At 35.1% G+C, this 21,206-nt stretch overlaps 1 protein-coding gene across 5 annotated transcripts in view; it reads left to right on the forward strand.

Annotated features, from left to right (window-relative positions):
* The window catches only part of RB1CC1 (RB1 inducible coiled-coil 1), a 91,491-nt gene extending 78,923 nt beyond the window's left edge, over positions 1 to 12,568 (forward strand). For 3 of the 5 annotated variants that reach the window (XM_001488471.7, XM_070221544.1, XM_070221546.1), the window contains 6 exons: positions 614 to 668; positions 1,929 to 1,976; positions 4,762 to 4,820; positions 7,020 to 7,156; positions 10,309 to 10,379; positions 11,166 to 12,568. In XM_001488471.7, coding sequence (XP_001488521.4) covers positions 614 to 668; positions 1,929 to 1,976; positions 4,762 to 4,820; positions 7,020 to 7,156; positions 10,309 to 10,379; positions 11,166 to 11,243 — 448 coding nt within the window. In that variant the 3' untranslated portion in view covers positions 11,244 to 12,568. The remainder of the gene's footprint in view (positions 1 to 613; positions 669 to 1,928; positions 1,977 to 4,761; positions 4,821 to 7,019; positions 7,157 to 10,308; positions 10,380 to 11,165) is intronic. The other 2 variants (XM_005613169.4, XM_070221547.1) reach the window with 1 other exon arrangement.
* Positions 12,569 to 21,206: the final 8,638 nt, after the last annotated feature.

The following is a 21,206-nucleotide window of genomic DNA, read 5'->3' on the forward strand; positions in this document are numbered from 1 at the left end:
TAATGCCTCAATAAAAAAAAATAATAATAATATAAACCAAAAGCCTACACACTATTTCTTTTTTTCTTTCTAATTAATTTTTTAATATTTTAGTGTGATGACAAATTCATACATGGCACAGTAACTAGCACATTGTAGCCACTTAGTAATATATTTGAAGTCTTCATTGAGATTTGGTAAACTGAAGCTTTGAGTTCTGTAGCTTGCTCAAGGACGTGTGACGTTTTGTTTTATTTTTAGTTTTAATGGTGAAGCTACCCAAGAACTACCATTTTATTGGTAATGTAGATTCACCCATGCATAGAAAGAAGAGTGGCTCTTAATCCCTGAAAAAAAAAACTTGAAATTTAAAAGATGTTATCCCTAGAAAAATGCATGCACACTTTTGCTTATAATTTCAAAAGGTTTATAGATCTACATTCAGGACTCTGGTACAAAGAATATACACCATTGAAATATATCCTAACTTAAACAGGTTGCTTTTGAAAATTTAGTACAAACCCTTCAATTTTTTGAGTGCCCTGTATTAATAGTTAAGTTTCCAAAATTTTGTGAAGAATGTAAAGTCCAAAATTTTAAAAGACTTAAACTAAAATAAATCATTCTCTCTTAGAGAAAATATCCATATGCTATCTGAAGAAAAACAGAGGATAATGCTATTAGAACGAGTAAGTAAATTGTTTTCTTGAAATACAATATTTAATATGTTCACTCTGGGGATACTGTTAAACCTTATGCTGAAGACATACTGTGTTTGTGTTTATAAATTAGATCTTTGTTTAATGGTTATTTTTGTAGTTGGTGTTTTGAAAAATCCTGTCATTTTTGATCCAAGCAGCTAAACAATTGGCAATAGTATTTCAAGCCTCCTATTTGTCCTGTCTTCCCAGTAAATGAAGTCTGTGTTAGAGAAAAAGGTTGATGGTCTTTATGAAGTAAATATATGGAATAATGGTTTTATTCAATAAAGTTCAGAATTCAGCAAAACATTATAAATATGAATCTTACATATTTATTTCAAAGAAAGTTTTAAATATTTTCTAGAATTGGACAAAAAATAAAATACGTGAAAATGAAGAAGAAAAGTTCTGTTTTTTTGCTTTTCTTTTTTTGCTGAAGAAGATTCACCATGAACTAACATCTATACCAGTCTTCCTCTGTTTCTTAGTATGTGGGCCACCAGCACAGCATGGCTCTTAACAGTGGTGTAGGTCCGCTCCCGGGAACTGAACCTGGGCCACCAAAGTGGAGTGTGCTGAACTTAACCACTAGGCCACTGGGGCTAGCCAAAAGTTATGTTTTTTATAGAGGTTAATTGAAATGAACAGGGAAAAATTTGGCAGTCAGAGGTCTCCTCCCAGTCGTACTATCAGATAAAATGTAGTTTTGATTCAAATTTAACATTTTTTTCTTCATAGACTACTTTTCATTCTGTAGGCTTTTAAGATTGTCAATGGTTTCTTTTGTTCTTTACAAGCTTAATTGTCCAAAGTCAGAAGTGTACAAGTTTGTGTTCTAGCATGCGTTCTTTTGTTATTAAAGGGTTGTGTGATCATCTACGTCAGAATCAACTGGCGTGTGTAATAACTGCAGCTTCCTTCTCTTAGGTCAGACCTAATAACAGAGTGTTTGGAGGTAGATCTCAGATATTTACTGCATATTTACAATTTTCACAAGTGATTTCAATGTATATTAAACTTTGAGAACCCTTGGTTTAAGTAAATGTACCTAAAATTATTCTAATTCTCTCTTAAGCCCATAAATAATTAAAACAGTCAGAAAAGATCCATAAAGAAGAATACCCCCACTAACCTGTCATACTAGAACCGAACATTCATCTGAAGATGAAGAAAATTTTGACAATCATTATGTTTAGATTTAAGTAGGTATAAGGATAAACCACAGGTCTCTTTTTTTCTCCCCTGTAGACATTACAATTGAAAGAAGAAGAAAATAAGCGGTTAAATCAAAGACTGGTAAGTTTTTTCTTGCCCAATTGATCTTAACATTTAAAATTTTTTTGCATTATATTTCATTATTAAGATCTACCATCAGAAGGATGTATGGTTTGATTGACTGATTAAGTTTTTGGGGAGGAAGATTTACCCTGAGCTAACATGCGTTGCCAATCCTCCTCTTTTGTTGCTTGAGGAAGATCAGCTGTGAGCTAACATCTGTGCCGGTCTTCCTCTGTTTTTCATATGTGGGATGCCTCCACAGCATGGCTAATGAGTGGAGTAGGTCTGCACCTGGGATCCAAACCTGTGAACCCTGGGCCATCAAAGTGGAGCACATGGAACTATAAACACTCAGCCACAGGCCAGCCCCTGATTAATTTATTTCTAGTAGTTTTCATTGAGCAATTTTGATCATTGATTGACTGTTGATTCTCACAGTGATGACATCAGGTCTGACTAACCATCTGTGACTGTAGACCTGACCAAATGAATGACCTTACTAATACAATTTTTAAAGCAATCAACAAAATCAAGACAGTCTTTTCTGGTTATTAATAAGCTATAATCTCTTAGGATTCCATAATTATATGTGTTTGTACCATCAAGTTAGGATTCTTAAGTCAGTAAATAAGTTAGAGCCACTCTTCAAAAGCCTTTTGAAGATTCACACAGTTAATATATGTGTGCATAATTAATTTATCCTTTTTTGAATTTTTTTTTAACTGAAAGTATTTGAACCTGACACCTTGCGTGAGACCCTCTGTGGTCTTTTGAATTACCTTGGCTTTACTCTAACCTGTGAATTTAACCAGTTTCTTGAACAGTTAGTTTTATAATCAATCTTATATGCTTTAATAAAGCAATTCATTTTTCAAATTCTAATCATTATAATTTACAAGGAAATAGGAACAGTTTAAGGCCTGTGTTCAATACTTTTGAAAAGTTTTAAGATATTAGAATTGAGCTTTTCAAAAATAAAGCATCTTGTAGGGAAACATCTGCTTTCTTTAGGATGCCTTTCTTGAACAGCAAAAAATCATGTATCCTATAGTCATTAGACTGTCAATCATTAATTTATCACCAAAGTAATCATAAGGCCATTTGCTATTGCTGTTAGTAGAGTAAACCGTTTTTCAAGAAGACTTAGAAGAATTGCCTATCCCAGACTCACTCAATATTGTGTTTTATGCGGTATCCCCAATAGAATATAAGCTCTATTCAGCAAGAATTTTAGTCAGTTTTGTTCACTGCTGTATTCCTCGCACCTAGAATAGTAACTGGTACACAGTAGAAGCCTGGGAAATGCTAATGAATGAAAGAATTTTGCCCTTCTGATCCAAAGAGTATCCCACTCCCACCCAGAGAGATGGCTCAATGTAAATCATATTTATATATCGGTTTACAACTGTATTTACATACTGTTTCCTCACATCTAAGCCCTCGTTTATAACAAATATATGGAAAACTTAACCTTTTTAAAAAAATCTAAATAAAGTTGAATATGGTCTGAAAAATGGATGGTCAGACATCTTCACTTGTACCATATAGACCGTTTGGGTGATTTTTTTTCCGAGGAACATTAGCACTGAGCTAACTGCTGCCAATCCTCCTCTTTTTGCTGAGGAAGACTGGCCCTGAGCTAACATCCATGCCCATCTTCCTCCACTTTATACGTGGGATGCCTACCACAGCATGGAGTGCCAAGCGGTGCCGTGTCCGCACCCGGGATCCGAACTGGCGAACCCCGGGCCGCCAAAGCGGAATGTGCACACTTAATCGCTGCACCACTGGGCCGGCCCCGTTTGGATGATTTTGATAACAAGTTGCTCTATACTTTGAGGCCTTCCTGTTCGGTATTTGTTGTTGTTGTTGTTCTTTTCTTTTCCTTTTGTTTTGAACGCTAATTGAGACCCTACATTGTTCCAGATAGTGTTCAGAGGGAAATAGAAGAAAGTCTGAGCATCAAAATTAGACTTAATAAACAAACAGAATTCCGTTTATCTGAACTTGATTTGTCTGACTATGCATTGGGCCCACTCTGCTTGGGAAGAATAGGTATCTGTGCCATCCTTTCTGGCCCCAAGACCTTGGGACACTTGGATTGAAGCCTGTTTGAAGAGCAAGCAGTCCTAGCTGAGCTAAGGCAACAACAAAGCAGTTAGCATGTCCCATTCCACTGTGCTTGTTATCAGGAGAGGAAATGGGTGGCAATCACACCCTTCTGTTATTTAGCGCTTGCTCAGAATAGCGGGTTTTTAAACTAGGCATCTCAGAAGTTAGCTTGGAAGGGAGAGAGGAGGAACTTTACCAACTCTCAGTACCCTCCCAACCCTATTTCAACCAGAGTGGTGTTGTATTTTTGTTTGTTTTTCCTAGTTTGATATTGGGCTTTTGAATAAGATTTTTCTGAAGAGTTTTTTGGTTTGTTCTTTTGCCAAAAGGAAAGATTTGAAACTGATGTGTTAAAATTTTCAAACTCTTCTTGAGAAATGTCAGTCTCCTTCCATGTGATATCTTTAACATTAAATATGTAATCATAAATAAAGTACAATATTTAGTTTTTAATCCAGCCGTATTTGATTAAGAAAATAACACAAGTGAAAACATAGGTAAATTTGTCCACTAAAAGTAATTGTTGAAGGAGAGGAGTTGTATTAATGATCCATGTAAGTTTGGTCTTTCCAAAAGCTGGGACACAGATGTGAATGTGTATAACACTGAAAGAAATTTTTGTACTAAGGACCTAATAAATACAGGTAGTGCTTTAATTGTATCAGCTTTATGAACTGTTCATTTTTTTTAGATGTCTCAGAGCATGTCTTCGGTATCCTCAAGGCATTCTGAAAAGATAGCTATTAGAGAGTAAGTATTATATTTTTTGTTTTTTCTGTGAAAAAAGTTTACTGAATTGAATGGTATTGAATTGTTAATGAAAATTTATTTCAAAGGCTATAATCCTTCAAATCCAGGTTCATTGAGCTGAGTGTTGTGTATTTATTAGTAGTAAAATTTTTTATTGAAAAGCAAGGTTTTTCTAAATTATTTGGGGAACGTTAGGATTGCATTCCAAGTCCTTCTTACTACAGCTTTAATTATCACTTACACATAAATATTACTGAAGCTTTTTTGAGTCTAATTCACTTTTCATCTAGTGCCACCTCTTTTTTTTATTTTTTTTATTTTTTATTATTTATTTATTATTCTGTCGAGGAAGATTTGCCCTACACTGACATCCAATCTTCCTCTTTTTTTGTATGTGAGCTGCCACCATGGCATGGCCAGTGACAGACAAGTGGTGGTAGGTCTGCACCTGGAAACTGAACCCAGGCTGCCAAAGCCAGGACCGTGCCAAACTTAACTCCTAGGCCATCAGGGCTGGCCCTCCACCTCTTTTTAATCCCATTTTAGACTGGAGTGTCTTTATTTTTTTAAGTTGCAGTGTTTCCTTGTTTTTATTGTCCACTGACAATAATTATTGAAGGAAAAGAGTTCCTTTCCTTCACACTTCATTTTATTAATATGCTACAAATTCATAATGCACTATTAAATTTATTAGTTGAATAATAGTCAGTCTTCCTAGACCAAATTACTCCATAGTAATTTATTGGTTTTGGGCATGGGTTATTTGAAAGGAAGGTCTCTGGAATAATAAAGAAAACATTGTTAGCAGCTCATGAGTACTGTCAGTTGTCTGTACCTGTCAGGACTGACAAAAATTAGTAAACAAAATATTTTTTTAAGAGACCCTTTACTTTGTCTGTAATAGATTTGTCAACCAAATTGGTTGTCTGATATCTGTGGTTACTGACGTTTACCTTCTCGTTAGATTTTTATCTTTACTCAGTGATTTGAAAGGGCTGGGTTATATCTATCTTTACCTACCAGCGGTATGTAAAATCAAATCGAATCAAATATTAGGGAGAGGTGAGCTAAAAAAACACTGCCTGAGGGAGGCCACATCTACCTTTTTTAATGTATTATCGTCTGGTGTTTACCCAAAACAGTGCCTGCTGCTTCTTGTTAGGTAGGCAACAAGTATTTTTGGAGCTTCTCCAGTCATTTTGATGATTTAACAGACGTAGGACCTACTAAACTAAATTACCTTGACAGCTGAGAAATCCGAGATTAATTTTCACGGCCTGTTGATATTTTAAACAGCATTTCTAAAAAAGACTCTCAAGAGGGCCAGCCACAGTGGCCTAGTGGTTAAGTTCTGTGTGCTCTGCTTCAGCGTCCTGGCCTGGTTCCCAGGCATGGACCTACACCACTTGTCAGTGGCCATGCTGTGGTGTCTGCTCACATAGAAAAAGAAAAAAGAGGATGATTGGCAGCAGATGTTAGCTCAAGGTGAATCTTCCTCAGAAAAAAGAGGAGGATTGGCAACAGATGTTAGCTCAGGGTGATTGTACCTCAGGAAAAAAAAAAGACTGAAGAATCAGCACTCAAAGCAGGTAGGCAAGTTGTACCCAGTTTTCTTTTCTTACTCCCTTCTTTCAGGCCTTCACCCTAAACTGGTAATTTCCATTTATTTGTTTGAAACAAATTAGAAGTACATGAAGCTAGCTCAGTTCGTTTTTCTTTCAAATTGAAGAACACTATCCTTGGAGACTGGGGAAATAGTGTATAGTTCTTTCTTTGCCACTGTGACTATGAATAAATTCTCTCCTTCTGAATATATGTTTCTTGTTATAAAATGAAAGATTAAGAGGAATACCTTCTTTCTATGACTAGATGAAACTATAATGGGTCTTTTTTCTACCCCTCATCCAAGCGTTTTTTTGTTTTGTTTTTCTAAATGGCAGATAGTATTGGAAATTTTATTTTAAAAAGCTTGTGGTCTTTGACAGTCACTGGCTTCATCCTTTGAACATCTACTGTATATGAACATCACTCCCATTAGGAGCTGGGTAGAGTAAAAATAAATATGTCATGCAAATGTGCAATTTAATGTTGCATTGATATTTGAATATATGGTTGAGCATTGCAGAATATATACTTAAAGTTTGCAGAGTAGGGTGATAGTAACTCTTAGGGCAATAAAGTTACACATCTTTTATTCAGTTTTCAGGTGGGAGATTTGGTACTCATCATCCTAGATGAACGCCACGACAATTATGTATTATTTACTGTTAGTCCAACCTTATATTTTCTGCATTCAGAGTCTCTGCCTGCCCTGGATCTCAAACCAGGTGAGGGTGGTAAGTGTCACATCCATAACTAAAATAATAAACCTGGAATGGAGAGACTAGATTAAAGATTTTTCTCCCCTGTTGTCCAATTATATCAGAATTAACTCACTTAGAGGGAACTCTGCTTAATCTGGGGGGTTTTTTGCTTGTTTTTTATAAGTCTGCATTATCTAGATTATTTTCCTGGATTCTATTGACAATTCAAAACTAGAATGTAGCTAATGCAATTGGGTCCACATATCTCATACCCTAGCAATAGCAGAATTGTATTGTTAAAATTCTCATATAAATACAACCTATTTAAGCTTAATACATGTTTGTTTATAAAAGCATTGTCTTTTTTGGCAAAACAAAAATTTCTCTTAAATTATACAATGTCTTTTCTATCCTATTTATCATCCCACCTTGTTTTTCATTAAACTTATCACTAATTTCATTTTTTAAAAAAAGCCATAAGCTTTGTTAAAATATACTAAATTATAATGTCTGTTTTCTATTACTTTGATCTTTAAAGAATTCCAAAAGAACAGAATAGATTCCCTGGAATACGTAACCTAAATAGAATTATTACAAAACAAGAATATATCTCCATTTAGATTGATGTCCCTATTGGGAATGAGTTGCCAACATAGTCAATACCAATTCCTGAACTAGGCCAATGTCACATGATTAGTCCATGGCTGTTGGCGGTGGGTTATATAGAATGTCCATGGAGATGTACAGTTTCTATGTAACTGTGAAAAATGAAAAGAGACTTATAGCTTACTGGTTTTGTACCTTGAAAACAATGAACTTGATTTTTTTTCTTTGATTTTTTTGTTTTTTCATTGTTTAAAATTTTTATTTTAAAATGATTTTTAAATTCACCAAAAGGTTAAATAGTAAGTACAGTACGAAAAAAACCCATATGCCTTTACCCAGATTTACCTATTGTTAACATTTTGCCCCACTTTCATTATCTCTACATGTGTATGTCTAGATGTACAAATACATAAATACAGTCATGTGTCAGTTAATGACAGGGATACGTTCTGAAAAATGCATCATTAGGCAATTTGGCTGTTGTTTGAACATCATAGAGTATACAGAAGGGGAACAAAATTTGCCACCCCAAAATGTCTCTCTTTAACATGAGTCTTATTTTGGATTGATTATTTTAAGAAACAAAAGACTTGGAAAGTTTTTCTGGTTACCTCCCCCTTAACCACCTAATAGAATTCAGATTAAAAAACCTGTCTCAGGAAGGGATCTATCACCTTAGCCTAACATGAACTGGGTAGCAGACACGGAGGAACCTAGAAAAGCCTGTTTGTTGGGCTCCCCTCTGTGTTCTTCTGTTTCTGTATGGACAAATAATCATTTGTTTTCCAAATGTTTACTATTTTTCACCTATCTGTGAATTGCCTTCCTTCCCTTTGAAGTCTCTGACTCTTCCCACCCCCAACAGCTTCTTATGTCTTGAGCTGAGGAGGGTGTTTAAGGTGAGAGTTTCAGCCATTTTGTCAAGTTACTCGGTTTTCTTGGATTTCTCCCATGTATACATGTTATTAAACTTTTGTTTGTTTTTCTCCTGTTTCATGCCAATTCAATTCTTAGACCAGCCAGGAGAACCTAGAAGAGTAGAGGAAAATGTCTTCCCTCCCTACCGTGCTTACACAAACCTAGATGGTATAGCCTACTACACAGCTAGGCCATATGGTACTAATCTTATGTGACCATTGTCATGTATGCAGTCTATTGTTGAAGAAAATGTTATTAGGCAGCACATGACTATATACACAAATGTGTGCACATTTTTGTTTCCAGAACCATACGAGGCTGAGTTATATTATGGCCCTTAATCTTTAAATATTTCAGTGTACATTTTCTAAGAATAGGAGGAGTTCAGTGTTTAAATCTAGGAAACACTCACTGCGTACTCTTAGAGATTTACAATGCACATTACCATTTTAAAGGCTCTCAAAAGTCCTGCAGAAAAGACTTTATTTAACCATTTTACTTTCCCCTGGAATCCCATGGTCCCTCTTTTTTTTTTTTTTGAGAAATACAGAACAGAGGAGAGCAATTGGAATAATGCTACCTTACCCCTGTGTTGTTTTTATGTGTTTGACAGTGGTTGTCATTACTCCTTGCACATAAAACATAAGCATTTAGTTTTAGATGATTCTTTTCTGAAATTATGAATTGTCTGTGAAGTACTATGTTGCTCTTCAGCATATATTCCATATCTTGGAGCTTTTATCTTTCTATCATGTGATAGTATCTATATGTGTTCAATTCTGATGATTTATTCAGAATATCTTTCATTTATATCTTGTCAAATTGTGTTTATGGAATAAAAAGTCAGTTTTGGCTTCTCTTAGGAATCTCGAAGTCTTTAGCCTGAACAGATAATTTATTGGCCAAATACTTTTGAAGTCAACTTTTTTTTGACGCCTTCTCTTCTGATCAATTTAAAAAGAAAATGAGTATTTACCTCTTCTTAGCTTGTCACACTTTAACTCTATAAGGACTAGCTTTTTGATCCTGTGTCCTCCACATTTTCCATTTTCTCTTCACACAAGTACTACCCTTCTAGAATTTCTTTGATTCTTAACCCTTAAAAGGGTTATTATGCACCAATTATTAGTTATTGTGCACCAACTACGTTCACACTGCCGTGCCAGGCACTGTGGGGTACAGATGTGAGAAAGATACAATTCCTGCCCCTTGAGCATTAGTGATAAAAGCACTGCCCTTTATTTTGAACCTAGAAAGTAAATTTTGCCTGCATTACTTTGCTGTCAGAAATGGAAAAGGTCATCTGTGTTAGCACTTACGGTAGAGGGCACTGTTGAGCTAATTTGGAATTCCTAGATTTATTTGTTGGATTTGTACATAGATTACTTATATTTCTTGAACTTTGTTGGTTCTATGATTTAGCTTACCATCTGAATTTAATGAGTAAATAAAGCTAAAATTACTGATTGAAAAAGTAAAATGAATTTAGTTTTTTTTAATAAATTGTTACGCACTTCAGTGATTTCAGCAATTTTAAAAGTCTTACACATTCTTTCACTCCTGAGAACTTTATTAGTCTGTTTTGATTCTGACGTTTAGCTATGTTTTCGTAAGTAATTGTGTGTCCTTTCAAAAAGAAATTAATGAGTTTGATTCAATAGCTTCAGGTGCATCTAGAAGACCCTGGGTACTTGGAAAAGTAATGGAAAAAGAATACTGTCAAGCCAAAAAGGTAACAACTACATCATATGATATAAACCTGGGAATTATAAAGAAGAGTCTCATACTACTTTGTATAAAAATCATTAGTAGTGCTGTCCTTGGTCTTAGCTCACTTGAGTTAGACCTTGAATTCAATGAGTGTAAGTTTGAATCAGCAATTTTATAAGTATTTATGTTATTTATCTTTAAATAATAGAAGTAGACTACCAACAATCCATCAGCCTATACAGGAAAACTACTACAAGTTTCTGTACTGTTATTGTTAAGTTATTGGTGTTTTCATGTGCAAAAAACAGAACATAGCATAACTGGTGATTAAAAGGGAATCTGTTTGTAGATAGAATTGATGTTTTCTTATTCTCATATGCTACCTCCATTAAAGAAAGATAATGTAAAATATTTGATGGCTAAAAGTACACCTGACTGTAATGTCAGAAATATCAGTGCTATAGAATCAGTGAAATCTAGTAAGAATTCTTTCTAACTCACTGTAATTTGGGGCCCCTCTGCTCCAAAATAATAGAACTTAAACTGTAGTATTGAGATTCTTTGACACTTACAGTAATGACGTATGGCTCACTTTGTACTATATTCTTTAGCAATGATTACCAACTCCTTCTTCCATCAGTATTAGTGCTCAATATATTCTCCCCTGGTGAGGAGTGGATCTTGTATATTGTGATAAAAACTTCTACCTCCCTCCCCCAGTACTCTAGCATTGAGTAGTACGGTAGGACAGTACCTATGTAATTTGGTTTACTCATTTAAGTGATTCTCTTTTTTCTTTTCTGCTTAGGCACAAAACAGATTTAAAGTTCCTTTGGGGACGAAGTTTTACAGAGTGAAAGCTGTGTCATGGAATAAGAAAGTATAACGTATGGAAGACATTAATACATTCTGTGATTTTTTCTGATTTGTCCTACAGTGCTCATTCATCACTCTAAAAACAGCAGGCCACCTTTTTATACAAAGTCAACGTGACAATATACTTCATTGATGTACATCATTTACTTTTTAACTGGCCACATTGTAGGAACAATAAATTCATCAAAACCCTTGGCTGAATTGAAATGATTTTGTTTTTGTTTTTTTTATCCAAATAACTCTAGAAATGTGGACCAAACTAGTTTATTTTCTCAAAGGGCATACCCTGTGCATTGTGGCTGATGATTGGCCATATTAATTGCCTGTTACATATACATAAGCTCGAACCTAGATATTAAATGTTAGTTATTATTACCAGCATTTGTCCTATTGTGAAATCAATATCAGAAAACTTGCACTCTTTAACACATTCTTTATAAAATGTATAAATTCTTCAAAACTATTTAAAGAGGAGTGTATTGCATGCAGATAATCATAAATTTGAGTTTGCCTCTGTAGACTACTAAAGCAAATTGTTTCATTTATTTTTTTAAATGCCCTTTGATGTTTCAAAACAAAAAGGAACTCTAATTTGATTGACTGATTTTTAAGGTCAGCCATAATCAGCAATCTTCAAAAGCACTTTCAACAGATTGGTCACTTAGGTTCTAAAGGGAAGAGTCTGTGTTATTGACAATTTCAAATGCAGCTCTTAAACTTTCCCAGCATCTTTATTATTCTGTTTAGAATAATTATATTGATGAAATCGTAATTCATGGTTCAGTTTCAGAAAAGAAGATATTCATTGTACATTAACCATTTAAAGGTCGTTTAAATAACAATATTGTATTGTAAAAGACATGTAGAATTTTGAAACAATAAAGATTTGAACCTGTAAATGTGTGTGCCTTTTAAAGAAGGATACATTTTTAATATATTTGAGTGATTACTGGGAAGTGTGAAAAACTTGTTCTGTATCATATCAAAAGAGAAACATGTTTATTACAAAAATGTTCTTTAACTATATATTATGTAACAGAGTAAAACAGTGTTATGTAGAATAGAATTGTGTAAACTAGATCTTTAGACAAATTGCCATGGAGCAAAGGTATTTAAATGAGTTAGTTGAGTTGGATGAGACTTGTTTCAGATTTGTTGCTAGAGAACAATAATGAAACGATTCTTTTTCAGAAAATATTTAATTTCTTCATAAAAATAAGTTAAATATTTTTTTAAGTATGTATATCTAATAGTACAGAAAATGGAATAAACACCATAGTGTATAGAAAAGTGAATTTGACAACATATTAATGAATAAATGAACAAATGATTTCACATGTTTCTATTCAATCCTTCCATGACACCGTAATGCAAAGAATACCAAAGCAATAAATTATATAAAGAGTGGTTTTGTTAAGCAGATTTGGTTGGGTCTAAGTGAATCTGCCAGGTGGGCCATTTTGACTTAGTTGATAGTCTTCAAATTTAATATGCGGTCATTGTGCTGTGGAATTGTTGTGGGCTGACACATGACATCAAATCCACGATCTCGTTAGTATTGCTCTCTAATGTTTGATTTTGTTGCTTATAGTTTTTCTTATATCCTATTTTATATCCATCCTGTCAGTGTTCACATATAATTTTATAAAGCAAACAAAAAGAAAATGCAATTCTTTTAGTTAAGAAGAAGAAAAATGAAACTTGGAAATCAAAACTCATCAATGGAGTTCTTACCTTGGTGGTTAAAGTCAGCGTACTGTGAGCTTTGACATCAGAATGCCCAGGTTCCAGTTCCAGATCTAACTTTAACTTTGGTCAAGTTGTGTAAACTCTGAATCTGTTTTCTCATGTGTAAAATGCTGTAGTAATAAGACCTACCTCAGAGTTACTTTGAAGATTAAGTGGTGAAAATTATAAACGTAAAGTGCTTTGAACATTTTCAAAAAAACAAATTAAGTACTAAGTAAACGTTAGCTATTGTAAAGTTTTCTTTGTATAATCAAAACCTGTAAGTTCACTGTTCAAACTCTTAACAGAAATGTCGCTTTTCTTTATTACAAGAATGAATAGTTAGATCACGTTTTACTGCAAGTAAACTTTAAGCATACGTGAATTATGTGGGTAGTTTTATTTGTTTTGGCAAAGGTACCTGGATATACTAAGAACAGAATGAGCAAAATTTATATAACCTTTTATTTTTATTTATTTAAAAAAATTATCTTGGTGTAAAACATGTGCATGCTTTCAAAAAAGTTAATATGCGCCTAAGCTCTTGCCCTGTTTCCCAGTTTTGCCACCAAGAGGTCATTTTACTTGTTTTAGCCATTTTTATCTTAGGTGTCAAATTATGTGACTGTACTGCCATTTCTTGATAAATCAATCTATACTATTGACTTACTTTCTTGTGTGATATGAAATTTAGTTACTGCCTAAGAACTTTGTTTGCTTCTGTTTTTCCTGTGTTTTGTTTTCTAGTTGGTTCATTAACATTTAGATTATCCTGACTAAATATTGTCTGCGGAGTCAAGTCCTAAATTATCATTACATTTGTTTTCTTGCCCACAGTCTATTTGAAGCTTTTCGGGTTTTTCTCTTCTTGTGCTGTTATCGTGTAATTAGCATAGCTTAATCTTTTCAAATGCTGCTTCATATTTTATTCTGTCAAGTTGCATTTTCTCAGAGACCTCCATTTTGGAACCGTTAGCTCCTCTGCTTCAAACTGATCTGGTTGCTCTCTAAGCCTGCTATGTCATATTCTAAGAATATGAAATAACATAGTAACATTTTTGTTAGAAAGCCATTGTTTCTTGGGCCCCTTCCATTGCTTATGGTCAAGTAACTTCCTAAGAAAGAATCAGTGGGAGATAAATTTTCTTTTTCTTTTTCTTTTTTTTTTTGAGGAAGATTAGGCCTGAGCTAACATCTGCTGCCAATCATCCTCATTTTTCTGAGGAAGACTGGCCCTGAGCGAACATCCGTGCCCATCTTCCTCTACTTTATATGTGGGATGCCTGCCACAGCATGGCTTGCCAAGCTGTGCCATGTCCGTACCCGGGATCCGAACCAGCAAACCCCCGGGCCACCGAAGCGGAACGTGTGCACTTAACCACTGCACCACTGGGCCAGCCCTGACATAAATTTTCTGAATCTGCAAATATAATAGGCATACACTTGATAGATTAACTGAATATAGAATTTTTCAGAAATTACTTGATTGTCTTCTGGCATCCAGGTTATTGTTGAGAAAACTAATGCTGTTCCATTTGTGTTCTGTTATGGATTATCTGTTTCCTATCCTACCTCTATCCTCCCCAGAAATCTTTAGGAGCTTTAGTCCTAGTATTATAAAATGGCATGATAATGTCTTGCAGTTTCCAATCTTCTTTCTTGCTGCTAGGCAGTCTGAACATTTTCAGCCTAAGCATGCATGTCCTATATCACTAGAGGAAATGTAAAGATTTTTTTTTCTCCTGAAACTCTTACTGTATGTTAAACCTTTTAGATCTGTTTCCCTTGTGTTCTTATTTCCTTTTTTCTATCTGATTGATATTTTAGTCTTTTCTGAGAATTTCTTCAATGTTTCCTTTTAACCATTTTGTTGAATTTTTATGTTGGCAATTGTAATTTAACTTCCAAGAATTCTGATTACCTTTTATTTAATTAATTTTCATGTTTTTAGTTCATGTTGAAAGCATTCCTCAGCTGTCTACTGTTCCTTGCTTGTCCCCTGATATTCAAGGGTAGAGCATTAAAAAGCTGATTGTGAACTCTATTTTTAACTTCTCCCTGCACCCCATCCAGAAAACAGAGAAAAGTTTTAAGCTTCTGTGAAATCTTGGAAATCATCTGGTGTAGCCATTTTTGTTCTTTCATTTTAAAGTGAACAATTCAATGGCAGTACTTGATCCCTTTTTATGGAGGATGTATATATATATATATATATATATGTATATATATGCCACAATTTGTTTATCCATTCATCTCTTGTTGAGCTTTGGCTTTATTTTCACCTTTTGGCTCTTGTTAAAATAGTGCTACTATGAACATGCAAGTTCTTGTATTTGGGTACCTGTTTTCAATTCTTTGTGGTATATACCTAGAAATGTAATTGCTGGGACATAAGGTAATTCTCTATTTACTGATCTGAGAACTGCCAATTTGTTTTCCACAGTGGGCCGTTTTAAATGGTCACCAGCAATATATGAAGGTTCCAATTTCTCCATATCTTTGTCAATGCTTGTTAATTTTCTTTTTTAAAAATAGCCATCCTTGGTATTTTATGTGCTTGTGGGCCGTTTGCATATCTTTGTTGGAGAAATACCTATTCAAGGCACTTTGCCTACTTGTTTCAGTTGTCTTTTTATTGTTGAGTTGTAAAATTTCTTTATATATTCTGGATACTAAACTCATAATGCGACTTACTGATTCTGTAGATTGTCCTATGACTTTCTTGGTAATCTCCTTTGATGCACAGAAGTTTATAGTCTTGATGAAGTTCAATTTATCTTTTTCCTTTTTTTGACTATGCCTTTTGATATCATGTCTAAGAATCCATTGCCAAATCTGAAGTCATGAAGATTTATCTCTGTGTTTTCTTCTAAGAGTTTTGTAGTATTAGCTCGTAACATTTAGATTGTTCATCTGTTTTTAATTGTTTTTTGTATATAGTGTGAAGTAGGGGTCCAACTTTGTTCTTTTGTATGTAGATGTCCAATAATATCAGCCCCACTTGAATATTTTTTTCCATTGAATAGTTTTGATACCCTTGTTGAAAATCATTTTGCCATAGGTGAATGAGCTTATTGCTGTTCTCAGTTCTGTTCCATTGGTGTTTGTGTGTGTGTGTCCCATTATGACAGTCCCACAGTGTTTATTGTTTTATAATAAGCTTTGTAATAAGTTTTGAAATCTAGAAGTGTGATTCCTCCAACTTTGGTCTTCTTTTTAAGATTGTTTGGCTATTTAGGATCCATTGAGTTTCCATACGAATTTTAGGATTGACTTTCATTTCAGAAAAATTGCCATTAGGAATTTCATAAGGATTGCATTGACTGTGTAGATTGCTTTGGAGTAGTATTGTCATTCTTAATATTAAGTCTTCCAATTCATAAATACACTATTTGTATCCTCTTTAATTTCTTTCAGAAGTGTTTTGCAGCCTTCAGTGTACAGTCCTTCACCACCTTGGTTAAACTTATTGCTAGGTATATTCTTTTGGATGTTGTCAGTGGAATTGCGTTCTTAATTATCAGATTATCTGCAAGTAGAAATAGTTCTACTTTTTTCTTTCCAATTTGGATGCCTTTGATTTCCTTTCCTTGCCTGATTGTTCTGGCTAGAATTTCCAATACTGTTTGGAATAGAAGCAGTGAAAATGAGCATCCTTGTGTTGTTCCTGATCTTAGAGAAAAAAGCTTTTAGACTTTCACTATTGGCTTATGTTGAGGAAGTTCCCTTCAGTTTTTAATTTGTTGATTGTTTTTATCACAAGAGTATTGAATTATATCAAATGCTTTTTCTATATCAATTGAGATTATCATGTGATTTTTAACTGTCATTCTATTAATATGTATTACATTGATTTTCATATATTGGACCATCCTTCCGTTCTGGGAATAGATCTCCCTTGGTCATAGTGTATAGTCCTTTTAATATGATGCTGTTTCAGTTTGCTAGTATTTTGTTGAGGAGTTTTGCATCATTGATTGCATAAGTGAAGGGATCTACTCTCAGAGAATCCACCATTTTTGTGACATTGCTATTAACCTGATTCTTTTAAAGACAAGAAAACAGCTTCAAAATGATTAGTGATTTCGCCAATGTCTCAGAATTAGGAGCTGAGCTGCGAATCAAATTGATCACTCCTGACTTGTAGCACAATACTCTTCCAGCTAAAGGAGGTGGGAGGTGAGGTAGAGTGGACACCCTGGGTTTATGGCTTAATTTCTTCCATTGGTTAGAATAGTTTATGTGAATTTCATTGCTTTCAGGCATGGGCCTAAGAGAACAAAAACAGACTGAAAGATATGTGTTTGCTGGAAATTAAGACTACAGTATTTATCTTAAGTGTTCTGAAGTAGACACATGCAATAGATTGATTATATCCTCTTTCCTGCTTGCTCAGAGTTGAGGGCCTAGAGGCCTTTTTCATTTGATAATGTCTATGTATATATGTGTTCAGAAAAGTATAATGCCCTTCAAAATTATGTGATTTTCCTATGAAACTGTTTGGAATTCTCTACATGCTCTTTAGAAGCTAAATCATAATTTACTCAGAGCTATCTCTGGAATGGTAGTGTGCTGTGGAACAATACTTAAGATTCATAAGAACTGCTTTGTCTAGGTAAGAGGATTTACTAGGCACTGACTTAAATCTGTAGTCTTAACAAAGGGCTTGGCAGTCAAAACTTTGATTTGATCATGACCTTGAAACTGTTTCTTACTTTAAAAATTTTCAACATGCTAGAGAGAATGGACACAACCATATAGGTCCTGAGTGTCCTATATTTTTGCTAAATTCTTGCAAACTGAACCATTTCTTCTTCTCTATTTCATCTCTTTCTTCCTATACCTTATTATAGACAGCTGAAATTAACCAACTGACACCTCGAACATTTCCTGGAAACTTAGCCAGTAGCACATGTTTGTTATTTTTGCCAGCTATTTTGCTACTATGAAACATAAGTCACCATCTTTTCGTCTTCCAATAGCAGCATCTTTACTTTTCCACCTTTCACAGGCAGTTCACTATTTTTCCAGCCGTGGTCAGGCAGTGCCAAATGTCCTAGGTTTTTGTTATGGCAGCACCTCACTCTTGGTACCAATTTCTGTATCAAGTGTATGTTGTGTAATCACTCATTCCAAAAACAGTGGCTTAAAATAACGTTATTTGCTCACATGGCTGCAGTCATCTGTTGACTCAACTTAGGCTGGATATCCCATTATGCCCTCAAGTGTCTGGAGATTAGTAGGGCTGTTATCAGGGATACCTTAGTTCCTAGTGTGGCCTCTGTCAAAATACCCTGGGTTTCTAAACAGTGCCAGCAGCATTCCTAAAAGAATGGCAGCAGAAGTCAGAGCCTTGGAAGTCAAATTATGTCACTTCTACCACAATCTATTGGTCTAAGTAAGCCATAGAGCCAACTCAGATTGAAAGTGTAGGAATAGCTACAGAAAAACAGTTCTTTTTTTAAACAACCACACTTCTTTTTGAAGTAGGTCTAAAATAGCTATTGCCCTTTAATATTTTGATATGGATATCCTTGAAGATTAAGAAAAAACTGTAATGATGCCTAAAGTCACAAAACAGTAAAGTTTACTTTAAAATCTAATTTTCATAAATTTACCTATTTTACTTAGTAGCGATAACTGGGAAGCAGTTAAAAATGTTATGTCCATTAATTGATAGCTTTTACCTTAGTCATACTCTTAGAATATAAACAAGTCGTCTTTGGCCAATTTTTAAAAATACTTTGTATAATCTTTATGGGTAAGATGGAAATTCTTTCAAACAATTCTTAACATAGTGGTAATGAGACTATACGGTCAGCTGTAAGCTATTTGGTTTACATACTTCTAAGTTGTCTCAGATTCGGTGACCATTTAGATTGAGCTCCGCTTGTTTGTTTCATTCCCACCTTAAAATAGATAAAGCTTAGTAGCAATGTCCGTTCTAATGTTGAAAACCGGTGGCAAACCTCAATATAACAAAATTCAAGATTAGTCCTCCATGTTCTCTTCTAATCAAAGCAATAATAGTATGTCTGTGTCACGTGAGAGTATACCTAGGGATGCCTCTGTCTAGTGTCCGTGACCCATTAAAATACTGTGCTGTTAAAATCTTAACAGATGTCACCCTTTTCTTTTCCTTCAGAGCAGGGTGCTAGGCCTGCCAGAAGCAGGAATCCCTCCATCCTACATGAACTATCACTATAGTTTAACGTTGGCCATTTAGGAATTTCCTACACTTCAGTGGCTTTCAGGAGCGGTTTTTACAAGTGTTAATGTGTTGCTTCAAAAAAAATCTCTCGAGTTTTGTAAAACACAATGGCAAAGATGCTTCTGACAGTCTAATTCCAAATTGATGTTGTAATACTCCTTTCTTAGACTGATTTAGAAATGCCACCAGTTAATTCCTCTGCTAGTCATAGGAATAATATTACTCAGTGAATAGTTAATATAGGTGTCACTTGTAATCTCTTTGGAATTCTGTTCTACCAGTGGATGTCTGCTTCACAAGCTAGCCTTCTACGATGAACTGCTTAGCTTCCTAAAGAACAAGTTCTCAAACTTGACTCCTAAGAAAGTGAAAAGCCTAACCTTACAAGCATGTGCAACGCCTGGATTCTCTCAGCAATTTCAGTCATGTAGTACGAGCTTCTCTCTTCAACCTGTTTGAGAAGTATGATTACTGGAGACGTCACCGTGTACATAGGTATTACTTTTTTTTTTTTTTTTAAGATTTTATTTTTTCCTTTTTCTCCCCAAAGCCCCCCGGTACATAGTTGTATATTCTTCGTTGTGGGTCCTTCTAGTTGTGGCATGTGGGACGCTGCCTCAGCATGGTCTGATGAGCAGTGCCGTGTCCACGTCCAGGATTCGAACCAATGAAACACTGGGCTGCCTGCAGCAGAGTGCGCGAACTTAACCACTCGGCCACGGGGCCAGCCCCATAGGTATTACTTTTAAAACAAGTTACACTTGGTCTACTAGAAATGCATACTTTTCCCTTCTGTTTTTATGGCACCATATACTGAGATCCTTTTTAAAACAACACATTTTCATGAATATTCCTCAGATTTAGCCTGTGGCATTGAAGAATACAAGGGAGCATGAGTGAGCAACTTTTTCAACTTTGACAATGGCCATTTATACCCTGGAAATCTCACCAGAGGGCTCATCTTGGTAACAATTAGAACTAAAAACAACTGTGCGTGGGGCCCGCCCAGTGGCATAGTGGTTAAGTTTGCATGTTCCACTTCACTGGCCTGGGGTTTGCCAGTTTGGATCCCGGGCGTGGACCTACAAACCAGTTATCAAGCCAACCTGTGGCGTCCCACATATAAAATAGAGGAAGATGGGCACGGATGTTAGCTCAGGGCCAGTCTTCCTCATCAAAAAGAGGAGGATTGGCAGCAGAAGTTAGCTCAAGGCTAATCTCCCTAAAAAAAAAAAAAAAAATGCATAATTTAAAATGTTTTGAGATGCCTTACAAATAATAGTATCATTATATAACAAGAGCATTCAAAAATTCTACTCCGTGCAAGAATTTTCTCATCACTCGGATCCTGGTATTTCCATGGGGATCTGGAGTGCCAGACAGGTAACCTTCCAGCTTTGGTACCTGATATCTCTCACAGCACCCCGACATTAACTGGTGATAACTGAACAATTGTGCACTCCTTAAAACATCGGAGAGGCTTCCCAAACAGTGAAATTTTTATTTTATTGAAAAAGCTAACTGGCCATCTACTGTTATCAATAAGAGTATTCTCAGTTGAGAGAGTTGAAATCTCACACCATGAACTAAGTGATAATTCCTAGTTCAGAACATTAAAAGGTAAGTCTTGTGGACAGAACTGGAATGTCAAAAAGCAATTTGGTCACTTTCAAAGCATGTATAAATTGTCGGTACTTGCGTTACCATTTTCCTTTAACAAGCATGTGAGTGTGGCTCTCTTCTAAATATCTTCACTCAAACTGTTTCCTAAAAAAAATATTCGTAATCAGTAGTACTAATTTTTCCATGTTCTTGTATAAAGGCAAGCCATATCAGTGGTTTGGTTCTGGTTTAAACCAAAACCGTGCTCATTTGTGGTGAGTAATACAGTTGCCATGGGAATATAGTATACTAATAGATGAATTCTTTTTCTTGTTGGAAAGCAGAATTATCAAAATGTTGCCTGGTGAGCTGGAAATTGAAGCAAGGTTGAGTTGTCAGCTGTAGTGGTCCGCCTGTGGTAGTCTAATGCAG

The sequence above is a fragment of the Equus caballus genome, chromosome 9 (assembly GCF_041296265.1).
Source record: "Equus caballus isolate H_3958 breed thoroughbred chromosome 9, TB-T2T, whole genome shotgun sequence".
NCBI classification, from domain to species: domain Eukaryota; kingdom Metazoa; phylum Chordata; class Mammalia; order Perissodactyla; family Equidae; genus Equus; species Equus caballus.